The following is a 21,159-nucleotide window of genomic DNA, read 5'->3' on the forward strand; positions in this document are numbered from 1 at the left end:
ATGATTTTCCTTTCACAAATCCATGCTGACTTTGTCCGACGATTTCACCTCTTTCCAAATGTGCTGTTATCACATCTTTGATAACTGACTCTAGCATTTTCCCCACCACCGATGTCAGACTAACCGGTCTGTAATTCCCCAGTTTCTCTCTCCCTCCTTTTTTAAAAAGTGTGGTTACATTAGCCACCCTCCAATCCTCAGAAACGAATCCAGAATCTAAGGAGTTTTGAAAAATTATCACTAATGCATCCACTATTTCTTGGGCTACTTCCTTAAGCACTCTGGGATGCTGACCATCTGGCCCTGGGGATTTATTTGCCTTTAATCCCTTCAATTTACCTAATACCACTTCCCTACTAACATGTATTTCCCTCAGTTCCTCCATCTCATTAGACCCTCAGTCCCCTACTACTTCCGGAAGATTATTTATGTCCTCCTTAGTGAAGACAGAACCAAAGTAGTTATTCAATTGGTCTGCCATCTCCTTGTTCCCCATGATCAATTCACCTGTTTCTGACTGTAAGGGACCTACATTTGTCTTAACCAATCTTTTTCTTTTCACATATCTATAAAAGCTTTTACAGTCAGTTTTTATGTTCCCTGCCAGCTTTCTCTCATAATCTTTTTTCCCTTTCCTAACTAACCCCTTTGTCCTCCTCTGCTGGTCTCTGAATTTCTCCCAGTCCTCAGGTGTGCCACTTTTTCTGGCTAATTTGTATGTTTCTTCTTTGCACTTCATACTATCCCTAATTTCCCTTGTCAGCCATGGGTGCACTACCTTCCCTGGTTTATTCTTTTGCCAAACTGGGATGAACAATTATTGTAGTTCATCCATGTGATCTTTAAGTGCTTGTCATTGCATATCCACTGTCAACCCTTTAAGTATCATTTGCCAGTCTATCTTAGCTAATTCACATCTCATACCTTCAAAGTTACCCTTCTTTAAGTTCAGACCTTTGTTTCTGAATTAACTATGTCACTCTCCATCTTAATGAAGAATTCCACCATATTATAGTCACTCTTACCCAAGGGGCCTCGCACGACAAGATTGTTAACTAACCCTTCCTCATTGTTCAATACCCAGTCTAGAATGGCCTGCTCTCTAGTTGGTTCCTCGACATGTTGGTTCAGAAAACCATCCCGCATACATTCCAAGAAATCCTCTTCCTCAGCACCCTTACCAATTTGGTTCACCCAATCCATATGTAGATTGAAATCACCCATTATAACTGCTGTTCCTTTATTGCACACATTTCTAATTTCCTGTTTAATGCCATCCCCAACCTCACTACTACTGTTAGGTGGCCTGTACACAACTCCCACCAGCATTTTCTGCCCCTTAGTGTTATGCAGCTCTACCCATATCGATTCAACATCCTCCAGGCTAATGTCCTTCCTTTCTATTCATTAATCTCCTCTCTAACCAGCAACACTACCCCACCTCCTTTTCTTTCCTGTCTACCCCTCCTGAATATTGAATATCCCTGGATGTTGAGCTCCCATCCTTGGTCACCCTGGAGCCATGTCTCTGTGATCCCGACTATATCATATTCATTAATAACTATCTGCACATTCAATTCATCCACCTTGTTATGAATGCTCCTTGCATTGACACACAAAGCCTTCAGGCTTGTTTTTACAACACTCTTATCCCTTATATAATTATGTTGAAAAGTGGCCCTTTTAAAAAAAAATCATATGTCTCCAAGTTCCCCGAAACCACATCCTTAATAATGGGCTCCAACATCTTTCCAACCACTGAGGTTAGGCTAACTGGCCTATCATTTCTTTTTTTCTGCCTTCTTCCTTTCTTGAAGGGTGGAGTGACGTTTTCAATTTTTCAGTCCTCTGGAACAATTCCTCAATAGCAATGCAGACTAAAGTGTTAAGTTACCAAGAGTGCAATACAGGTAGACAATAAGGTGCAAGGTCAAGGGTCCAATCTACTATCACACACAAAATGCTGGTGGAACGTAGCAGGCCAGGCATTGTGTACGTTGCTTGAATTTCCAGCATCTGCAGATTTCCTCATTTTTGTCCAATCTATTATTCTAGGACACAGTTCAATCGTCTTGATAGGTGTCCTTGAGCTTGGCGGTAGGTGGTTTGGGCTCTTATATATTTTGCCTAAATGGAGTTGGGGAGAAGAGAGAATATCTAGAGTGGTTGGGGTCTTTTATTAAGGTTCAAAGTAAATATATTATCAAAGTACATACATGTCATCATATCCAATCATGAGATTCATTTTCTTTCAGGCATACTCAATAAATCCAATAACCAGAATAGAATCAGTGAAAGACTGCATCAACAGGTGAGATAACCAGTGTGCAAAAGACAACAAACTGTACATAGAACAAAGTAACAAGCCCTTTGGTTCACACCGTTGTGCTGAACCAACTAAAAAGTGAATCAAAAAGCTCCAGCAACTATTCTTTCTACCCACACAATGTTCATATTTCCTTATCGTTGTCACATCCTTGTTCCTATTTAAATGTCTTTGATGTAATTGCCTCTACCACCATACCAGGCAGTGCATTCCAGGCATCCACCACATTGAGTAAATAAAAACCTTACCCCTCACATCCCCCTTGAACCTACCCCCTTCTCACCTTCAATGGCATTAGACATTTCAACCCTGGGAAACAGATACAATCTGCTTACTCTGTCTATGCCACTCATAATCTTATAAGCCTCTATCAGATCACCCCCTGAGCCTCTGACACTCCAGAGAAAACAACCTGAGTTTATCCAGCCTCTCGTGACAGCACGGGCCTCTAAACCAGGCAGTATCCTGGTAAACGTCTTCTGCACCCTTTCCAAAGCCTTGATATCCTTCCTACAGTGGGGCAACCACAACTGTATACAGTACTCCTGATGTAGGTGAACCAGAGTTTTATAAAGTTGCAACATCTTGACTTCTGAACTCAATGCTAGACTAATAAAAATGTGCATTCCATAAGCCTTCTTAACCACCTTCTTGATCTGTGTAGCCGCTTTCATGGAGCTATGAACGTGATCCGAAGATCTCTCTGCTCAGCAACACTGTTCAGGATCAGTGCACAGTCTCCTTGCATTTGTCCCAACAAGGTGCAACACCTCACATTTATTGGGTTAAACTCCACCTGCCATTACTCTGCCCATGTCTGAAAATAATCTATAATCACACAATATTCTTTGCCAGAATTCTACACTACCCACAAGTTTACCCATCTTGGTATCATTCACAAATTTACAACAGAGGTCTCAGCACAGACCCATGTGGAAAATAGTTAGCTCGAACGAGTCCCATCAACCACTACCCTGACTTCTATGTACAAGCCAGTTCTGAATCCAATTCACCATGGACCCCATGTATCTTAATCTTTTGGATTATCCTCCCATGAGCGTCAAGGCTTTACTAAAATCCATGTAGACAACATCCAATCCCCTACCCTCATCAATTTCTCTTGCTACCTTACCAAAAACTCAATCAAATTGGATTATCGGCACCCAATTGCCCACTATTGAGAACATTTACCATAAACGCTGCCTGGGCAGGGCAAAAAGCATTATCAAGGACGCATCTCACCCTAACCACGGACTTTTTACTCTTCTCCCACCTGGTAGGTGCTACAGGAGCCTCCGCTCCCGCACCAGCAGGCCCAGGAAGAGCTTCTTCCCTGGGGCAGTGACCCTGCTGAACCTCGAATCACAGCGCTAAGCAGTATTGCACCCATATTGTACTGTCTCAGTACTTTTATATTTGTGTGCTATAACACTTACTTTTTATTCACAGTTATTTTGTAAATAACACTATTCTTTTGCACTTCTAATTAGATGCTAACTGCATTTCATTGGCTTTGTATCTGTACTCTGCACAATGACAATAAAGTTAAATCTGATCTAATCTAAAACATGACCTGACCCGCATTAAACCATGCCTGCTCTCCCTAATTAGGCCATGGGTTTCCAAATGCTCATATATCCTATCCCTAAGAATATTTTCCAGCCACTTCCCTACAACTGGCATGAGACTCACCAGTCTATAGTTCTCAGGATGTTCCCTTGACTTTACAGCACTGGCCACTTATCTGTCCTCTGGGGCCTCACCTGTGCCTAGGGAGGGTACAAGGATACTGGTTAAGGCCCCAGCAATCTCACATTTTGCCTCCTTCTCCTGGGGTAAATCCCATCAGGCCCTAGGGCCCTATCCATCTTAATACTTCATCAGGAGGCCCAACACTTTCTCCTCCTTGATCTCTAAACACCCCCATCGTGTATATATATATACTCAGTAGTGATCTTGTGGTCCTCCATATCCTTTTCCTTGGTAAATGCTGAAGCAAAGTACTCTAAGCACCTCACTCACATTCTCCACATCCAAGCAAATGTTCCCTCCTTTATCCTTGAGTGGTCCTACTCAAGGATATATATGGAAATATAAAGAGCAAGATAACAATAATAATAGTAATAAATAAGCAATAAATACTGAGAATATGAAATTAAGAGTCTTTGAAAATGAGCCCTATAGGTTCTGGGAACAGTTATGAGGCAAATGAAGCTGATTGAAGTTATGCCTTTTAGTTCAAGAACCTGATGATTGAGGGGTAATAACTGTTCCTGAAACAGATGGCATGAGTCCTGAGGCTCCTGTACCTTCCTTCTGATGTCAGAAGTGAGGAGAGAGCATGACCTGGGTGTTGAGGGTCCACGATGATGGATGCTACTTTCCGGTGACAACACTCCATGTAGATGTGCTCAATGGTGGGGAGGGCTTTACCTGTGATCAACTGAGCCATATCCACTACTTTTTGTGGGATTTTCCATTCAAGAGCTTTGGTGTTTCCATACCAAGTTGCGATGCAGCCAGTCAATATACTCTTCACCACACATCTATTAGAAGTTTATCAAAGTTTTAGATGTCATGCTGGATCTTTATAAACTGTCTTAGTCAATTTGACTGTTTGGTGTTCAAGGTCTGGGAAACAGGAAAATTACCACATCAGAGCATCACAAAGAGTTTATCATGAAACACAAACCTCCAGCTTTTGCCTTCTTGGCTGCTTTACCTTGCCTCTGAAAGTTGCTTGCTTAACAAGTGCTTTATGTTGGCTCCTTTATTTGCAATAGAAGGAATGCACCTAAGTAACACAGATTGATTCCTAGAAAAACAGGTTAGAGAAACGAAGGATGTTAAGCAGACCTGGACTCCTGAATTTAGATACAACCTCAGTCAAACACATGAAGCATGGAAGATTAGACAGAGTTGATACCTCCCCTGGCCGGGGAGTCTAGAGCCAGGGATCAGTATGAAAAATGGTCAGCCATTCAAGATAGTGAGGAGGAACAATTTCTTCACCACAGGTAGCAAGTCTTTAGAATTTTCCGTCCATGAGATTGGTGAAGCTCAATCACCGAGTACATTCAAGACAGAGAGAAACATTTTTAAATATTAAAGTAATCAAGAGACATGGGGATTAATGCAACAAAGTGAAGACAAGGTAAAGCATCAGTCATTTTGTTGAATGGTGCAAGAGGCAGAACTAAATTGCTAATACTTATGCTCTTTTTCAAGCCATCAGACTTTGTTCCACAACCTTATCCCCTCCCCCCCACTGTACAAATGCCCCTCTTTTAGTTCTAATGAAGAACTTGGGGACTGAAACATTAACTGCTTTTCTTTCCACAGATGCTGTTTGACTCAAGATTCCCCCCCCCCCCCCAGCATTTTCTGCCTAGATTTGTTTAAAATAAAAAAAAATTATCTCTTCTTGATGAAATAAGAGGGTATATAAAGGAAATGCTTTGATATGGTTTATGTAGACTTCCATTACGCATTTTAATGAGATAATATACTATTCATCAAGATTGTTGACCATGGAATTGAACAGTGTTGAACAGTTTTGAACAGACTCAAATTAAAGACCGTTCATCAGACTGATTAATGTGTCAAATGGAGTTCACCAGCCTTAGTACTATGAACTCCTCACCTCTTTACATATTTTAACATTTTGAACTTTGTAGACAACAGTTTACAAACATGCAGGTGCCAAAACTCAAAAGCATTGAACAACATTCACAACGAGCTGGAGTAACTCAGTAGGTCGGGTAGCATCTATAGAGGTTATGTTTTCATCAAGACCCTGCATCAGGTCAGAAGTCAGAATATAAAGGTAGCAGGAAGTTGAGAGGGAATAGGTGAGTCGAGGTGGGTGGGGTGCTTGTTCTGTTTTTTAGATGATGGAATAGATGGCTTTGTTGCCAAGTTTGCAGATGATACAAAGATTGGTGGAGGGGCAGGTAGTGGTGAGAAAACTGGTCGGCCGCAGAAGGATTTAGACAGATTAGGAGAATGGGCAAGAAAGTGGCAAATGAAATACAATGTTGGAAAATGCCCATGCACTTTGGAAGTAGAAATATGCTCCTATGCGGACTATTTTCTAAACGGGGAGAAAATCCAGGAATCTGAGATGCAGAGGGATGTGGCAGTCCTTGTGCAGAACACCCTGAAGGTTAACTTGCAGGTTGAGTCAGTGGTGCGGAAGGCAAATGCCACGTTAGCATTCATTTCAAGTGGTCTAGGATACAAGTGCAAGGATGTGATGCCAAGGCTTTAAAAGGCACTGGTGAGGCCTCACCTCGAGTATTGTGAACCCTCATCTTAGATTAGATGTGCTGGCATTGCAGAGTGTCCAGAGGAGGTTCACAAGGATGATTCCAGGAATGGAAGGGTTATCATATGAGGCACGTTCGATGGCTCTGGGTCTGTACTCACTGGAATTCAGAAGGATGGGGGAGGGGCGAAATTTCATTGAAACCTTTCAAATGTTTAAAGGCCTAGACAGAGTAGACGTGGAAAGGATGTTTCCCATGGTGGGAGAGCCTAGGACAAGAGGGCATAGCCTCAGGACGTGGGGGGCGTCCTTTCAAAACAGAGAAATTTCTTTAGCCGAAGGGTGGTGAATTTGTGGAATTTGTTGCCACATGCAGCTGTGAAGGCCAGGTCGTTGGGTGTATTTAAGGCAGAGATTGATAGGTTCTTGATAGGACATGGCATCAAAGGTTACAGTGAGAAGGCTGGGAATTGGGGTTGAGAAAGAGAAAAAAATGATCAGCCATGATTGAATGGCAGAGCAGACCCGATCGGCCAGAGGGCCTAATTCTGCTCCTATGTTTTATGGTCTTATTGAGCTATGCACTTGTACTCTTAATCCCTTTGTTCCACGACACTCCTTAAAAATCTACCATTTACAGTGCCTATAAAAAGTATTCACCCCACCACCCCAAAAATTTTCATATTTTATTGTTTTACAACATTGATTCACAGTTGATTTAATTTGGCTTTTTTGACACTGATCAACAGAAAAGACTTTTATGTCAAGGTGAAAACAGATCTCTACAAATTGGTCTAAATTTAATACAATGATTAAAACACAAAATAATTGATTGCATAATTACAAATCAGTATTTAATAGATGCACCTTTGGCAGAAATTACTGCCTTGATTCTGTATGGATAGGTCTCTATCAGCTTTGCACATCTGGACACTGCAATTATTCCCCATTCTTCTTTACAAAACTGCTCAAGCTCTGTCAGATTGCATGGGGGTTGTGAGTGAACAGCCCTTTTTTAAGTCCAGCCACAAATTCTCAATTGAACTGAGATCTGGATGCTGACTTGGCCACTCCATGACATTTAACTTTGTTATTTTTAAGCCAATTCTGTGTAGCTTTGGCTTTATGTTTGGGGTCATAGAAACACAGAACACCTACAGCACAATACAGGCCCATCGGCCCACAAAGCTGTGCCGAACATGTCCTTGCCTTAGAAATTACAGGGTTACCCATAGCCCTCTATTTTTCTAAGCTCCATGTACCTGTCCAGGAGTCTCTGAAAAGACCTTATCCTATCCACCTCCACCACCATTGCCAGCAGCCCATTCTACACACTCACCACTCTGTGTAAAAAAAAAACCTTAACCCTGACATCTCCTATGTACCTACCTCCCAGCACCTGAAAACTGTGCCCTCTCGTGCTAGCCATTTCAGCCCTGGGAAAAAGGCTCTGACTATCTACACAATCAATGTATCTCACCATCTTATAAACCTCTATCAGGTCACCTCTCATCCTCAGTTGCTCTAAGGAAAAAAGACCGACTTCACTTAACCTATTTTCATAAGGCATGCTCCCCAATCCAAGCAACATCCTTGTAAATCTCCTCTGCACCCTTTCTACGGTTTCCACATCATTTCTGTACTGAGTCGACCAGTGGGGTCTGACCAGGGTCTGAAAAAGCTGTAACATTACCTCTCGGCTCTTAAACTTAATCCCACGATTGATGATGGCCAATACACCGTATGCCTTCTGAACCACAGAATCAACCTGCTCAGCAGCTTTGAGTGTCCTATGGACTCAGACCCCAAAATCCCTCTGATCCTCCACACTGCCAAGAGTCTTACCATTAATACTATATTGTGTCATCATATTTGACCTACCAAATTGAACTACCTCACACTTATCTGGTTGAACTCCATCTGCCACTTCTCAGTCCAGTTTTGCAGCCTATCAATGTCCCACTGTAACCTCTGACAGCCCTCCACACGATCCACAACACCTCCAACCTTTGTGTCATTAGCAGACTTACTGATCCATCCCTCCACTTCCTCATCCAGGTCATTTATAAAAATCACAAAGAGTAAGGGTCCCAGAACAGATCCCTGAGGCACACCATGGGTCACCGACCTCCATGCAGAATATGACCTGTCTATAACCACTCTTTGCCTTCTGTGGACAAGCCAGTTCTGGATCTACAAAGCAATGTCCCCTTTGATCTCATGCCTCCTTACTTTCTCAATAAACCTTGACTTGTTGAAATCCATATACAGTACATCTACTGCTCTACTTTTATCAATGTGTTCAGTTACATCTGCAAAAAAATTCAATCAGGCTCCTAAGGCACAACCTGCCTTTCAGAAGGCCATGCTGACTATTCCTAATTATATTATGCCTCCAAATGTTCATAAATCCTGCCTCTCAGGATCTTCTCCATCAACTTACCAACCACTGAAGTAAGACTCTTTGATCTATAATTACCTGGGCTATGTCTACTCCCTTTCTTGAATAATGGAACAACATCCACAACCCTCCAATCCTCTGGAACCTTTCCTGTCCCCATTGATGATGCAAAGATCATTGCCAGAGGCTCAGCAATCTCCTCCCTCGCCTCCCACAGTAGCCTGGGATACACCCCGTCCAGTCCTGGTGATCTATCCAACTTGATGCTTTCCAAAAGCTCCAGCACATCCTCCTTCTTAAGATCTACATGCTCAAACTTTTCAGTCCACTGTAAGTCATCCCTACAATCGCCAAGATCCTTTTCTGTAGTGAATACTGAAGCAAAGTATTCATTAAGTACATTTGCTATCTTCTCTGGTTCTATACACACTTTTCCACTGTCACACTTGATTGGTCCCATTCTCTCACGTCTTATCCTCTTGCTCTTCATATACTTGTAGAATGCCTGGGGTTTTCATTAATCCTTTCTGCCAAGGCCTTCTCATGGCCCCTTCTGGCTCTCCTAATTTCATTCTTAAGCTCCTTTGTGCTAGTCTTATAATCTTCTAGATCTCTATCATCGTAAGCTCTTCTTTTCTTCTCGACTAGATTTTCAACAGCTTTTGTACACCATGGTTCCTTTACCCTCCCACACTTTCCCTGTCTCATTGGAAAGTACCTATGCAGAACCCCACGCAAATATCCCCTGAACATTTCCCAGATTTCTTCTGTACATTTTCCTGAGAACATCTGTTCCCAATTTATGCTTCCAAGTTCCTGCCTGATGGCCTCATATTTCCCCTTACTCCAATTAAATGCTTTCCTAACTTGTCTGTTCCTATTTTTCTCCAATGCAACGGTAACGGACATAAAATTGTGATCACTATCTCCGAAATGCTCTCCTACTTAAGAGATCTGACCAGGTTCATTTCCCAATACCAGATCAAGTCCAGCCCCTCCTCTTGGAGGCTTATCTACATATTGAGTCAAGAAACCTTTCTGAACACACCTAACAAACTCAACCCCACCAAACCCCTTGCTCTAGGGACATGCCAATTGATATTTGGGAAATTAAAATCTCCCACCATGACAACCCTGTTATGATTACACCTTTCCAGAATCTGTCTCCCTATCGGCTCTTCAATGTCCCTGTTACTATTGGGTGGTCTATAAAAAACACCCAGTAGAGTTATTGACCCCTTCCTGTTCCCACAGAGACTCCGTAGACAATCCCTCCATGTCTACCTCCTTTTCTGCAGCAGTAACACTTCCTCTGATCAACAGTGCCACGTCCCCACCTCTTTAGCCTCCCTCACTGTCCTTTCTGAAACATCTAAAGCCTAGCATTCCTGCCCCTGAGCCATCCAAGTCTCTGTAATGGCCACAACATCTTAGCTCCAAGTGCTGATCCACGCTCGAAGCTCATCTCCTTTGTTCATAATACTCCTTGTGTTAAAATTGACACATCTCAAACCATCCGTCTGAGTGTGTCCCTTCTCTATCACCTGCCTATCCTCCCTTTCACACTGTCTCCAAGCTTTCTCTATTTGTGAGCCAACTGCCTCTTCCTCAGTCTCATCAGTTTGGTTCCCACCCCCCAGCAATTCTTGTTTAAACTGTCCCCAACAGCCTTAGCAAACCTCCCCGCCAGGATATTGGTCCCCCTGGGATTCAAGTGTAACCTGTCCTTTTTGTACAGGTCACACCTGTCCCGAAAGAGGTCCCAATGATCCAGAAATCTGAATCCGTGCCCCCTGCTCCAATGCCTCAGTCACGCATTTCTCCTCCGCCTCACTCTATTCCTGTATTCACTGTCACGTGGCATAAACAGTCATTGTCTTTCTGGAAAACAAATTTTCTCCCAAGTCGCAGTTCTCTTACAGACGGCATTAGGTTTTCCCTCCAGGATTTCCCTGTATTTTGCTGCATTCATTTTGCCCTCTACCTTCACAAGTTTTCCAGGGCCTGCTGCAGTGAAGCATCCCCACAGCATGATGCAACCACCACCATGCTTCATGGTAAGGATGGTGTGTTTTTGATGATGTGCACCATTTGCCTTACAAAGCATAGCATTCAGTCTGATGGCCAAAAAGCTCAATTTTGGTTTCATCAGCCCATAGAACCTTCTTCCAGCTAATTTCAGAGTCTCTCACATGCCTTTTGGCAAACTCAGTCCGCAATTTCACGTGAGTTTCCCCCCCCCCCCAACAGTGGCTTTCTCTTTGCCATTCTCTCATAAAGCTGTGACTGGTGATGCACCTGGACAACAGTTGTATGCGCAGCTTCTCCCATCTCAACCCCTGAAGCTCATAACTCCCCCAGAGCTTGTTATTTGTTTCCTGGCCTCCCCCACTCGTCCCTTTCTTGCACGTTCTCTCAGTTTTTGAGAACAGCCTGCTCTAGGCAGATTTATAGCTGTAATTTCCATTTCTTGATGATTGACTCAATTGTACTCCAAGGGATTTTCAGTGACTTGGAGATTTTCTTGTATCCATCTCTGACCTGTGCTTTTTGTGGAGTTGCTTGGATGATCTTTTGTCTCCATGGTGTAGTTTTTGCCAGGATACTGAAACTCCAGAAGTTGGAACTTCCAGATACAGGTGTATTTTTCCTGCAATCAATTGAAACATTTTAACTGCACACAGGTCTCCAAAAACAAATTTCCATTTAGACCATACAACCGTAAGATATAGGAGTAGAAGTAGGCCATTTGGCCCATTGAATCTGCTCCATTATTCAATCATGGGCTGATCCAATTCTTCCAGTCATTCCCACTCCCCTGCCTTCTCCCCATACCATTTGATGTCCTGACTAATCAAAAACCTATCTATCTCTGCCTTAAATGCACCTAACGACTTGGCCTCCACAGCCACTCATGGCAACAAACTCCACAGAATTACCACCCTTTGACTAAAGTAATTTCTTTGCATCCCTGTTCTAAATGGACATCCTTCAATCCTGAAGTCATACCCTCCTGTCCTAGACTCCCCTACCATGGGTAACTTTGCCATATCTAATCTGTTCAGGCCTCTTAATATTCAGACTGTTTTTATGAGAGCCCCCCCCCCCCAATTCTCCTGAACTCCAAGGAATACAGCCCAAGAGCTGCCAGACGTTCCTCATATGGTAACCCCTTCATTCCTGGAATCATTCTCGTGAATCTTCTCTGAACCTTCTCCAATGTCAGTGTATCCTTTCTAAAATAAGGAGTCCAAAACTGCACACACTGCTCTAAGTTTGGTGCATGAGTGCCTTATAGAGTCTCAACATCACATCCCTACTGTTATATTCTATACCTCTAGAAATGAATGCCAGCATTGCATTTGCCTTCTTCACTACCACTGACTCAACCTGGAGGCTAACCCTTAGGGTATCCTGCACAAGGGCTCCCAAGTCCTTTACATCTCTGTGTTTTGAATTCTCTCCCCATCTAAATAATAGTCTGCCCATTTATTTCTTCCACCAAAGTGCATGACCATACACTTTACAACATTGTATTTATCCCATTCCACTAAACTATCTGTCTCTCTGCAGGCTCTCTGTTTCCTCAACACTACCCGCTCTTTCACCTATCTTTGGATCATTGGCAAATTCAGCCACAAATCCATTAATCCCATGGTCTAAATTGATATACATCGTAAAAAGCAGCAGCCCCAACACTGCCCCCTGTGGAACTCCACTGGTAACCACTAGCCAGCCAGAATGGGGTCCCTTTATTCCCACTCTCTGCTTTCTGCTGATTAGCCAATGCTCCAGCCATGCTCGTAACTTCCCTGTAATTCCACGGGCCCTCATCTTGCTAAGCAGCCTCATGTGCAGCACCTTGTCAAAGGCCTTCTGAAAATCCAAATACATCACATCTACTCCATTTCCTTTGTCTATCTACCCTGCTTGTAATTTCCTCAAAAAAAGTTAGTCATGCAGGGTTTTCTTTTCAGGAAACCATGTTGGCTTTGGCCTATCTTGTCATGTGCCTCCAGGCACTCTGTAATCTTATCCCTAACAATTGATTCCAACAACTTCCCAACCACTGATGTCAGACTATCAGATCTATAGTTTCATTTCTGCTGCCTCTCACCCTTTTTAAATAGTGGAGCAACATTTGCAATTTTCCAGTCATCCAGTACAATGCCAGAATCTATTGATTCTTGAAAGATCATCATTAATGCCTCCGCTGTCTCTCCAGCTACTTCTTTCAGAACCCGAGGGTGCATTCCATCAGGTCTAGGAGATTTATCCACCCTCAGACCATTAAGCTTCCTGAGCACCTTCTAAGTTATAATTTTCACTGCACAAACTTCACTTCCTTGACACTCTTGAATGTTCAGTATACTGCAGACGTCTTCCACTGTGAAGTCTGATGCAAAATACACATTCAGCTCCTCTGCCATCTCTATGTGTATCATTACAATATCTCCAGCATCATTTTCCACTGGTCCTATATCTACCCTCATCTCTCTTTTAGTATCTTCTTTGATATTAGTCACCAGCTTCCTTTCATAATTCACCTTTTCCTTCCTAATGACCTTCTTAGTTTCCTTCTGCAAGTTTTTAAAAGCTTCCTGATCCTCTATCTTCCCACTGACTTTGGCTTCCTTGTATGCCTTTTCTTTGGCTTTTACTTTGGCTCTGATTTCACTTGTCAGCCACGGTATTGTCCTGCTTCTGTTCAAAAAATTCTTCTTATTTGGAATATATCTGTCTTGAACTTCCCTCATTTTCATAGAAGCTCCAGCCATTGCTGCTCTGCTGTCCTTCCTGTTTGTGTCCCTTTCCAGTCAACTAGTTTCCCTCTTATGCCATTGTAATTTCCTTTATTCCACTGAAATACCGACACATTGGAATTTAGTTTCTCCTTCTCAAATTTCAAAGTGAACTCGATCATATTGTGTTTACTGTTCCCTAAGGGTTCCTTAAGCTTAAGCTCTCTTATCATCTGGATCATTGTACAGCAGCCAATCCAGCACAGCCGATCCCCCAGTGGGCTCAACAACAAGCTGTTCTAAAAAGCCATCCATTAGACATTCCACAAGTTCTCTCTCTTGAGGTCTATTTAACTAATTATGTGACATCTAAAACCAATTGGCTGCACCAGTGATGATATGCTGCTCGTATTAAAGGGGATGAATACTTATACAATTAAATATTTTGTGTTTTCTATTTGTAATTAATTTAGATCACTCTGTAGAGATCTAGTTTCACTTTGACTCAGAAGAGTCTTCTGTTGATTATAGTCAAAAAATGCCAAATTAAACCCACTGTGATTCAATGTTGTAAAACAGTACAATATGAAAACTTCAGAGGGTTGGGGGGGGGAGAATACTTTTCATTGGCACTGTAGATACAAGTCCGATGCTGGTCTGACTATCCAAAGTGCATGACCTCGCAGTTATCTATATTCAAAGTTTCTCCAGATATGTTCAATCAGAAAGTCAGAAAGTCAGGAGATATGGAAAACTTGGCTGTGTGGCATCAGAACTAGCTTGTGGAATCTGTGTTAGCAGATGGAGTGTATTCTGCCTGCAAGTCAGTGATCAGTGGAGCTCTGCGAGTATCTGTTAGAGGACTGTTAGTGATTTTTAGAAATGACTTTAACAAGGAAGTGAAAGAAAGGATTAGTAAGTATGCAGATGACAGAAGGTTGGTGGTGTAGAAGGTTATGGCAGGTTACAAAGGGACCTTGATAGAAAAAAGTGGAAAGTGGCCGGTGGAGTTCAACCAGGAAAGTGTGAAGTGATTTTCCTCAGAAGGTACAATTTAAAAGCAGAATAAAATGTTAATGGCAGGAGTTTTAATAGTGTGGAGGAAATGAAACTTCTTGGAATTCATAAATCCCTCAAAGTTACAGCACAAATCTAAAGGGTGGTTAATAAAGTGTGTGGTGTGTTGGCCTTCGTTGGTTGGAGGGAGGGGGTTCAGTTCAATAGCTCAATTGGTCCAAGTAACTTATATAAATGACAAAAATAACAACACTGACCCCTGCCACACACCACTAAACACTGACCTCCATTCTGAGAAACAATCTTGAACCACCGCCCTCTGCTTTCTATCTCCGAACCAATTTTCAATCTGCTTAACTAACTCTCACCTGGATACCAGGCCAGCCTGCCTTGTAGGACCTCAAAGTCCTTACCGACTTCCAAACATACAACATCCACTACTCTGGCATCTACTTTTTTGTGTTAGCTGTTCAAAACAAACTAAAGAATTAGCAAAGAGGACAGAAAGTGACTTGTTTTTAAAACCACAGCAACCCAAGCAGTGAGGATCGCTCTAACAGGACAGACAGATTAAATGGTAGCAACATTCCAAAACAAATTGAGTTAAGCACATGGGGAAAGAATTGCAGTCCTATGGGAAAAGGGCATGGGAGTAGGATTACCCGACTGCTCTTGCAAGCAACTTGTAAAAACTCGAGTGTAAAAGTGTAAAAACTCGACGGAATGAATTGGCTTCTTTCTATTCTATAATACTCAAAGCCAGAGAGCGATCAATAAAGCCAAAAGACCAACAGGATTTGCAGACACAATATATTGGACTTTAACGTTAGCCGTTATGACTAATTTAAGAAAAGTTGCTTACGTAGAACTTCTGTTTGGCTAATCACATCTGTCACCCTATGGCAATTCGGTAAAATAACAAAATCTTACGTACCTTGACTCAGGCTATGTATCGTCCAATGGGTGTTCACTAATCCTATCATGCTCGTCAATTTATCCGATTAACCCCACATATTCTCCAGGAGAAGCACTCTTCCAGTTCGCTCCACATCGCGGAGGAGACAAGCAGCGAAAGTTTCAGCCCGCTCCGTCGCTGTCCCACTCCCACACGCGCAGCAGCGAGACTGCGCACTACCCAGTGACGTCCGCGGCTCCGGCCAATAGACTGCCAGAGAGCGTGCGCAGGCTCGGCGCTGCGCCGCCTCCCGGAGCGCGCACGTGCTCGCGCACGGCGGCGCCCGCTTGTACGTCCTCATTGAGCAGACGACGTCACCGCCAGTCTACGCGGTTCGCGCGCTTAGAGTGTGAGGGAAGCGAGAGGGGAAAGAAAATCCTGTCGACCGAGCGAGAGCGGGCTGAGCAACAGGAGCGGCGGCGGCTCCTCCTCCCCCACCCCAGCAGCGCAGCAGTTACTTCCAGCTTCATGACCGTTTGGCCCAGTAGTTGTCGTTGTCGGAGCCCGCTGTTGAACCGCTGCGTGGGAGCCCGCGGGGCCGCTGTAATCGTGTGTGTAGGATGTCCCGACATGAAGGTGAGCGAGACACTGAGGCGAAAGGCCCTGCGAGCAGGCCATTTGTCGCCTTCGGTCTCTGTGTGTGTCTGAGAGAGAGATCAGGGAGCCGCCATAACCACTAGGCCCGGGCTCCGAGGCGGAGACCCAATCTGGAACTGGGAAAGACGGAGGAGCCACTCCTCGGTTGTTGTGCTGCTTCGGCGAGTGTTGGTCTGGTTTTTGGCCTAGTAACGCTCTCACTGATCCCGGGTAGCGTTCAGCACCAACCTCATCTCACTCTCCCTCCCTGGCCCGCCCGGCTCCGAATGATTGCACTGTCATCAAGGTGGCCGGTAGTTCGCTGCGGCCTGAGGCAGCCTGTGGGCCTACCTCTGGAGCTTAGTGTTATATCTCGCCTCAGGCACTGGCTGAACTGACAGCTCTCAACGGCGGAGGGAAGCAGATTGCCAGAACGGGGACTTCATTGGCTCTTGATGTGTAGGCCTTGGATGACCCGGTTCGATTAGTACTTGATCCCTATTAATGTTATGCCCGTATAAAGTCGCTCGTATAAAGTATAGTCCCCCCGCTCCCGGTGGGGTTGACTGATTATGATATGAGGAAAGAGGCTGACATGGCGGCAATTTATTAAACTTTCTGTCAAGTGTTGCAGCAGTCCTGATTTGGATTTGTTGTATATTTCGTATAACCATGATGGCACTTTAGCACTCCTTTTTAGGAAACTGATTTGAAGTATATGTATTAATTTTGCTCTTTTTACATATCCGGGCAGCTTTTCCAAATACATTAGGATAAAATAATTGCAGTGAGCATTTCCAATCTGATTTGTACATTAAAGGTAATATGGTGTTAAACTTTCAGAGCTTTGTAGAATTTAAGAATATGGTATTGGAAGTTTTGAGTTAGTGCATTTACTGGCATGTTTTGCAGTAATACTTTATATACATTTCACAAACTATTTAGCATGTATGTTTGTGGTAGTGGGGTTAGAATTAAGGTGCTTGCTCTCACTATTCCCTAGCACAATTTTAACAGCATTATTGGGAAGTGATCTAAAATCTAAAATTTATTTCTTTAACTTGTGAATTAAATGCAATGGCAGACCATGTTTGTGACCAAGCTAGAAAGAAATAAAAATTGTGTGTTGCTAGATAATTTTGTAAGATATAGGGTGTGATAAAATGCTTTTATTTTTGTCAAAGCATCATTTTAACCTATTGGCTTCACAACTTGCTGTATATATCAACTTGCAACTTGTATATATTTCGAGAAGGGCGTGATTATATTTATCTGCCTATTTCCTGTGCCCCTTCCATACTTCCTTCATAAGGCTGGTAGTTTTGAATAATAGTTTTGGGCTAAGCTAGTAATTATGGAAATAAGTTTGTATCTTAACAATTCTTTGAACAAATGTTCCCTGTTAATGTTGTTTGTGATTATTTTTTCTCTTGAAAATCACTGCTTTAAACTACATTTCCTTTACTGCTTTATGATTTGTGCAAGAGCTAATTATATATTATTAGCCTTCAATCAGTATTTTGAGATCTGATAAAATCATTGTTTTATGATTTTTATTTTTACCAATTGTAGTTTACAATTGATTAAACATTTGGAAATAATGTTAGAGGAGACTATTTGATGAAAAGGTTGGCATTATTTTCAGAATCACTGAAAAGAGCTGCTACCCATTGTATTAATCTGAATATTTATCGTATTCTTGGTTTAATGTAAAGTACGATCAAGCACAGCCTATGATCTTTTAAAAAGTTTTGAAGGACTTTAACAGAGGGGTGTACAGTTATTAACAGAATGTGATCAACCACATATGAAAGTAAAATGAATAAATGAGTTTATCGAAGATGAACTTTGGATCATGTAGCATAGCCATTAGTAAGTATTCTTTTTACTGGAATATCCTCTGATTCACCTTACCCTCAGCCCATCATTTGCTGATGCCCCATGCTCCTTTTTAATCTCAAGGGTATTTGAAAACAATCCTGATTGGCATTCCTTGTGATCTACTCTCTTCAAACTTGAGCAAATCCAGAATGTGGTAACTTGTCTTAACATACAATGTTTCATTCACTTGTGCTTATTGTCCCACTTTGGCACTAGTTAACTGATGCCTTTATTTAAAAAAAGTCCTATTCTAGTCCAAGCAAACTTATGGGATGTTTGTGTTCTGTATGTTCCAGTCCCCCTCCCCCCCAAAAAAATTGCTCCGGAATTGTCTTCAGCTGGCATAGTTTGAAGCTCTGAAAGTTTCTTGACATTTTTGTACCATTCAACTGTTTCCTGCTTCATGACATTATCCAAACCCAAACAGATTCTACATGTAGAGCTGTGTATAAACATGTCCATTTCTACGACCATGTTGTCTTTTAGTGTGGGGAGAGATTTTATTGGTTTATTTCCTGAAGCAAGGGGTTGAAGGAAACTAAGGGGTGTCCTGGCACTTGTATGTAAGATGCATAGATAGGGTAAGTAGTTGGAATCATTTCCTGTAGAGGTATCACAAACGAGGCCATAGGTTTGAAGTGAAAGGCTGGAGTTTTAAAAGGTATCTGAGGGGGAAGTATTGTACAGAGTGGTTAATATTTGGAACTTGTTGCCCATAGATTGGAGTTAAATGCAATAGATTAATATCCCTTACACTTTAAGGGACAGTTAGTCAGGTAATGCTTATAAGAATATGGGATAGTGTACGTGCACAGGATAGTTTAGCATCTATCTGGTAGGCAGAAATTTAATTTGATTTGCCATGCTATTTGTGTGTTAGCATAGGTTTCCTCAAGTTAATATTAAGACCGAATCTATTGTTTAGTTGATGTTTGTACTCTATGGAATAGATACTTGGTTCTCTTCTGAGCTGAAACAAATGAGCCACAAGCTCAGGATCTTTTGTGACTTTGAAGCATTGTTACAGCACTTAGACTTTCCAAACGCTTACTTTCAGCTCTGGTATCATCTATCTGCCTCAGGCTCTGGCAATCTGGTGCTGAAATCTCATTTATTACTCAATTTCTTCTCAGCTTGATTATTTCAATATTTCTCCTGCATTCTTTAAACATGCTTTCATGGAAGGCTCTTCTATTTACTATCAGATCCCAAGTATTATTCACTCACCTTTCCTGTGCTTAGTGAATTAGTGTCTCCTCATCTGACATTGCCTCAAATTTAAAAGTGCATCCTTACATTCAGATTCCTCCATAATCTGATTTAATGATACATCTATATTGTTCTGCAACTCTGTTATCTCTAATTTCCTTCAGCTTTATCCTCCGGTACCTCATCGGTGTTCTTTGTCCCATAATTGGCACGTTTAATTTTCTCAGTTTTAATGATCTCCGTTAATTTTATACACTGCCAATACCTTAATACATAACACTTGCAGTAATAATTTAGTAAATATTAGTTGTGCTAATATTTACTGAAGACTGCAGAACTGACAATCCAAAAGCCTAAATATTTTCTAAAAATCTAATTAGTGAAAATTCAATTGTTTCAGATCAAAGCCAGTGTAATGCAGGCTAATTTATCAATGTATCTGTATTCAGATGTTCCCCCCCCCCCCCTTTTTACAAAGGTAGAGCGTTCCTATGAAACCTTTCTTAAGCTGAAATGGCGTGAAGTGAAGAACCATTAATTTGTATGGGAAAAATTTTCTTAAAAGTGGAAATCCTCTTTGTATTGTGAAAACGGGTTACTAATGAAGGTCTTTTGTAAAAAGCGAAGTGGTGTACAGCAAAACATTTGTAAAGCGGGGAACACCTGTATTTAAATATGTTAATAACTTTAAATTAGTGAATCAACAAGGCTTATTTTTAGGCAGTGTTCATTAATTAAAAAAATGTGATTAAGTTGGTACTGATATTCAGAATATAGGATTTAGTGTGATGGATATAACTTCTGATCCAGTGATATTAATGTATTTGTTCACTGGTTCGATTGATGAAAAATTCCAAATTTAATTTGCTTGATCTACAGATATGAAGCAGTATAATTATAGATATTCTTCCAAATTGTACCATAAATAGAGGGATCTCAGCAAAACATGGAAATTAGTGGATACTTAAGTAATGAAAATCTAAAGCGTTCATCAACAATGGTAAAATAATTAGATATAATTAGAAAATAATTAAATACATTTAACCAAACTAGTAAGAATTTAAATCATTTCTATATGTTCTCATGCTTCATGATCTCCTATACTGCAGAAAATCTATTGTATTTAGACATCACCATTTTTTAATTTGGCCTCTTATCAGTGTCAAGCAGTGAAAAGATTTGCTGAAATTGTTGTCATTTCAAGAGTTTTATCTGGAAAAGTGTTGAGCAGCTCTTTCCAGTGGACAGTTTTCCACATTATCTGTTGCTAGTTACAATTTTCAGTAAGTTTTAGATGTATCTCATCTCATTTAGATGATGGGAAATCAGGGATACTTCCAGCGTCCCTGACGACTATGTGTGCAGGAAGTGTGTCCAGCTGCAGCTTCTGGCAGACCACATTGAGCGTCTGGAGCTGCGATTGGATTCATACTGGAGCATCCGCAATGCTGAGAAAGTTGTGAATAGCACGTTCAGTGAGTTGGCCACACCGCAGGTAAAGGCTACATAGGCAGAAAGGGAAGGGGTGGCCATTAGACAGCATAGCAGTAGGCAGGTAGTGCAGGAGTCCCCTGAGGTCATTCTCCCTCCTAAACAGATGTACTGTTTTGGATACTGTTGGGGGAGATGTCTCATCAGGGGAAGGCAGCAGCCGCCGAGTTCATGGCACCATGGGTGGCTCTGTGGCACAGGAGGGAAGGAAAAGGAGTGGGAGAGCTATAGTGATAGGGGATTCAATTGTAAGGGGAATAGATAGGTGTTTCTGCGGCCACAAACGAGACTCCA

The 21,159-nt window shown here is 42.0% G+C and overlaps 1 protein-coding gene and 1 long non-coding RNA gene across 3 annotated transcripts in view; one reads left to right on the forward strand and one right to left on the reverse strand.

Moving 5' to 3' along the window:
* The window catches only part of LOC132394214 (uncharacterized), an 88,470-nt gene extending 72,592 nt beyond the window's left edge, over positions 1-15,878 (reverse strand). Inside the window, exons 1-2 of one of the 2 annotated variants that reach the window (XR_009512220.1) lie at positions 15,688-15,878; positions 11,536-11,644 (exon numbers count right to left, since the gene is read on the reverse strand). This is a non-coding gene — a long non-coding RNA (uncharacterized LOC132394214). The remainder of the gene's footprint in view (positions 1-11,535; positions 11,645-15,687) is intronic. The other variant, XR_009512221.1, reaches the window with a different exon arrangement.
* A 174-nt stretch (positions 15,879-16,052) lies between these two features.
* Positions 16,053-21,159, forward strand: part of kcmf1 (potassium channel modulatory factor 1) — a 132,318-nt gene continuing 127,211 nt past the window's right edge. Inside the window, exon 1 of the mRNA XM_059970080.1 lies at positions 16,053-16,284. Coding sequence (XP_059826063.1) covers positions 16,269-16,284 — 16 coding nt within the window. The 5' untranslated portion in view covers positions 16,053-16,268. The remainder of the gene's footprint in view (positions 16,285-21,159) is intronic.

The sequence above is a fragment of the Hypanus sabinus genome, chromosome 5, assembly GCF_030144855.1.
Source record: "Hypanus sabinus isolate sHypSab1 chromosome 5, sHypSab1.hap1, whole genome shotgun sequence".
In the NCBI taxonomy this organism is placed as follows: domain Eukaryota; kingdom Metazoa; phylum Chordata; class Chondrichthyes; order Myliobatiformes; family Dasyatidae; genus Hypanus; species Hypanus sabinus.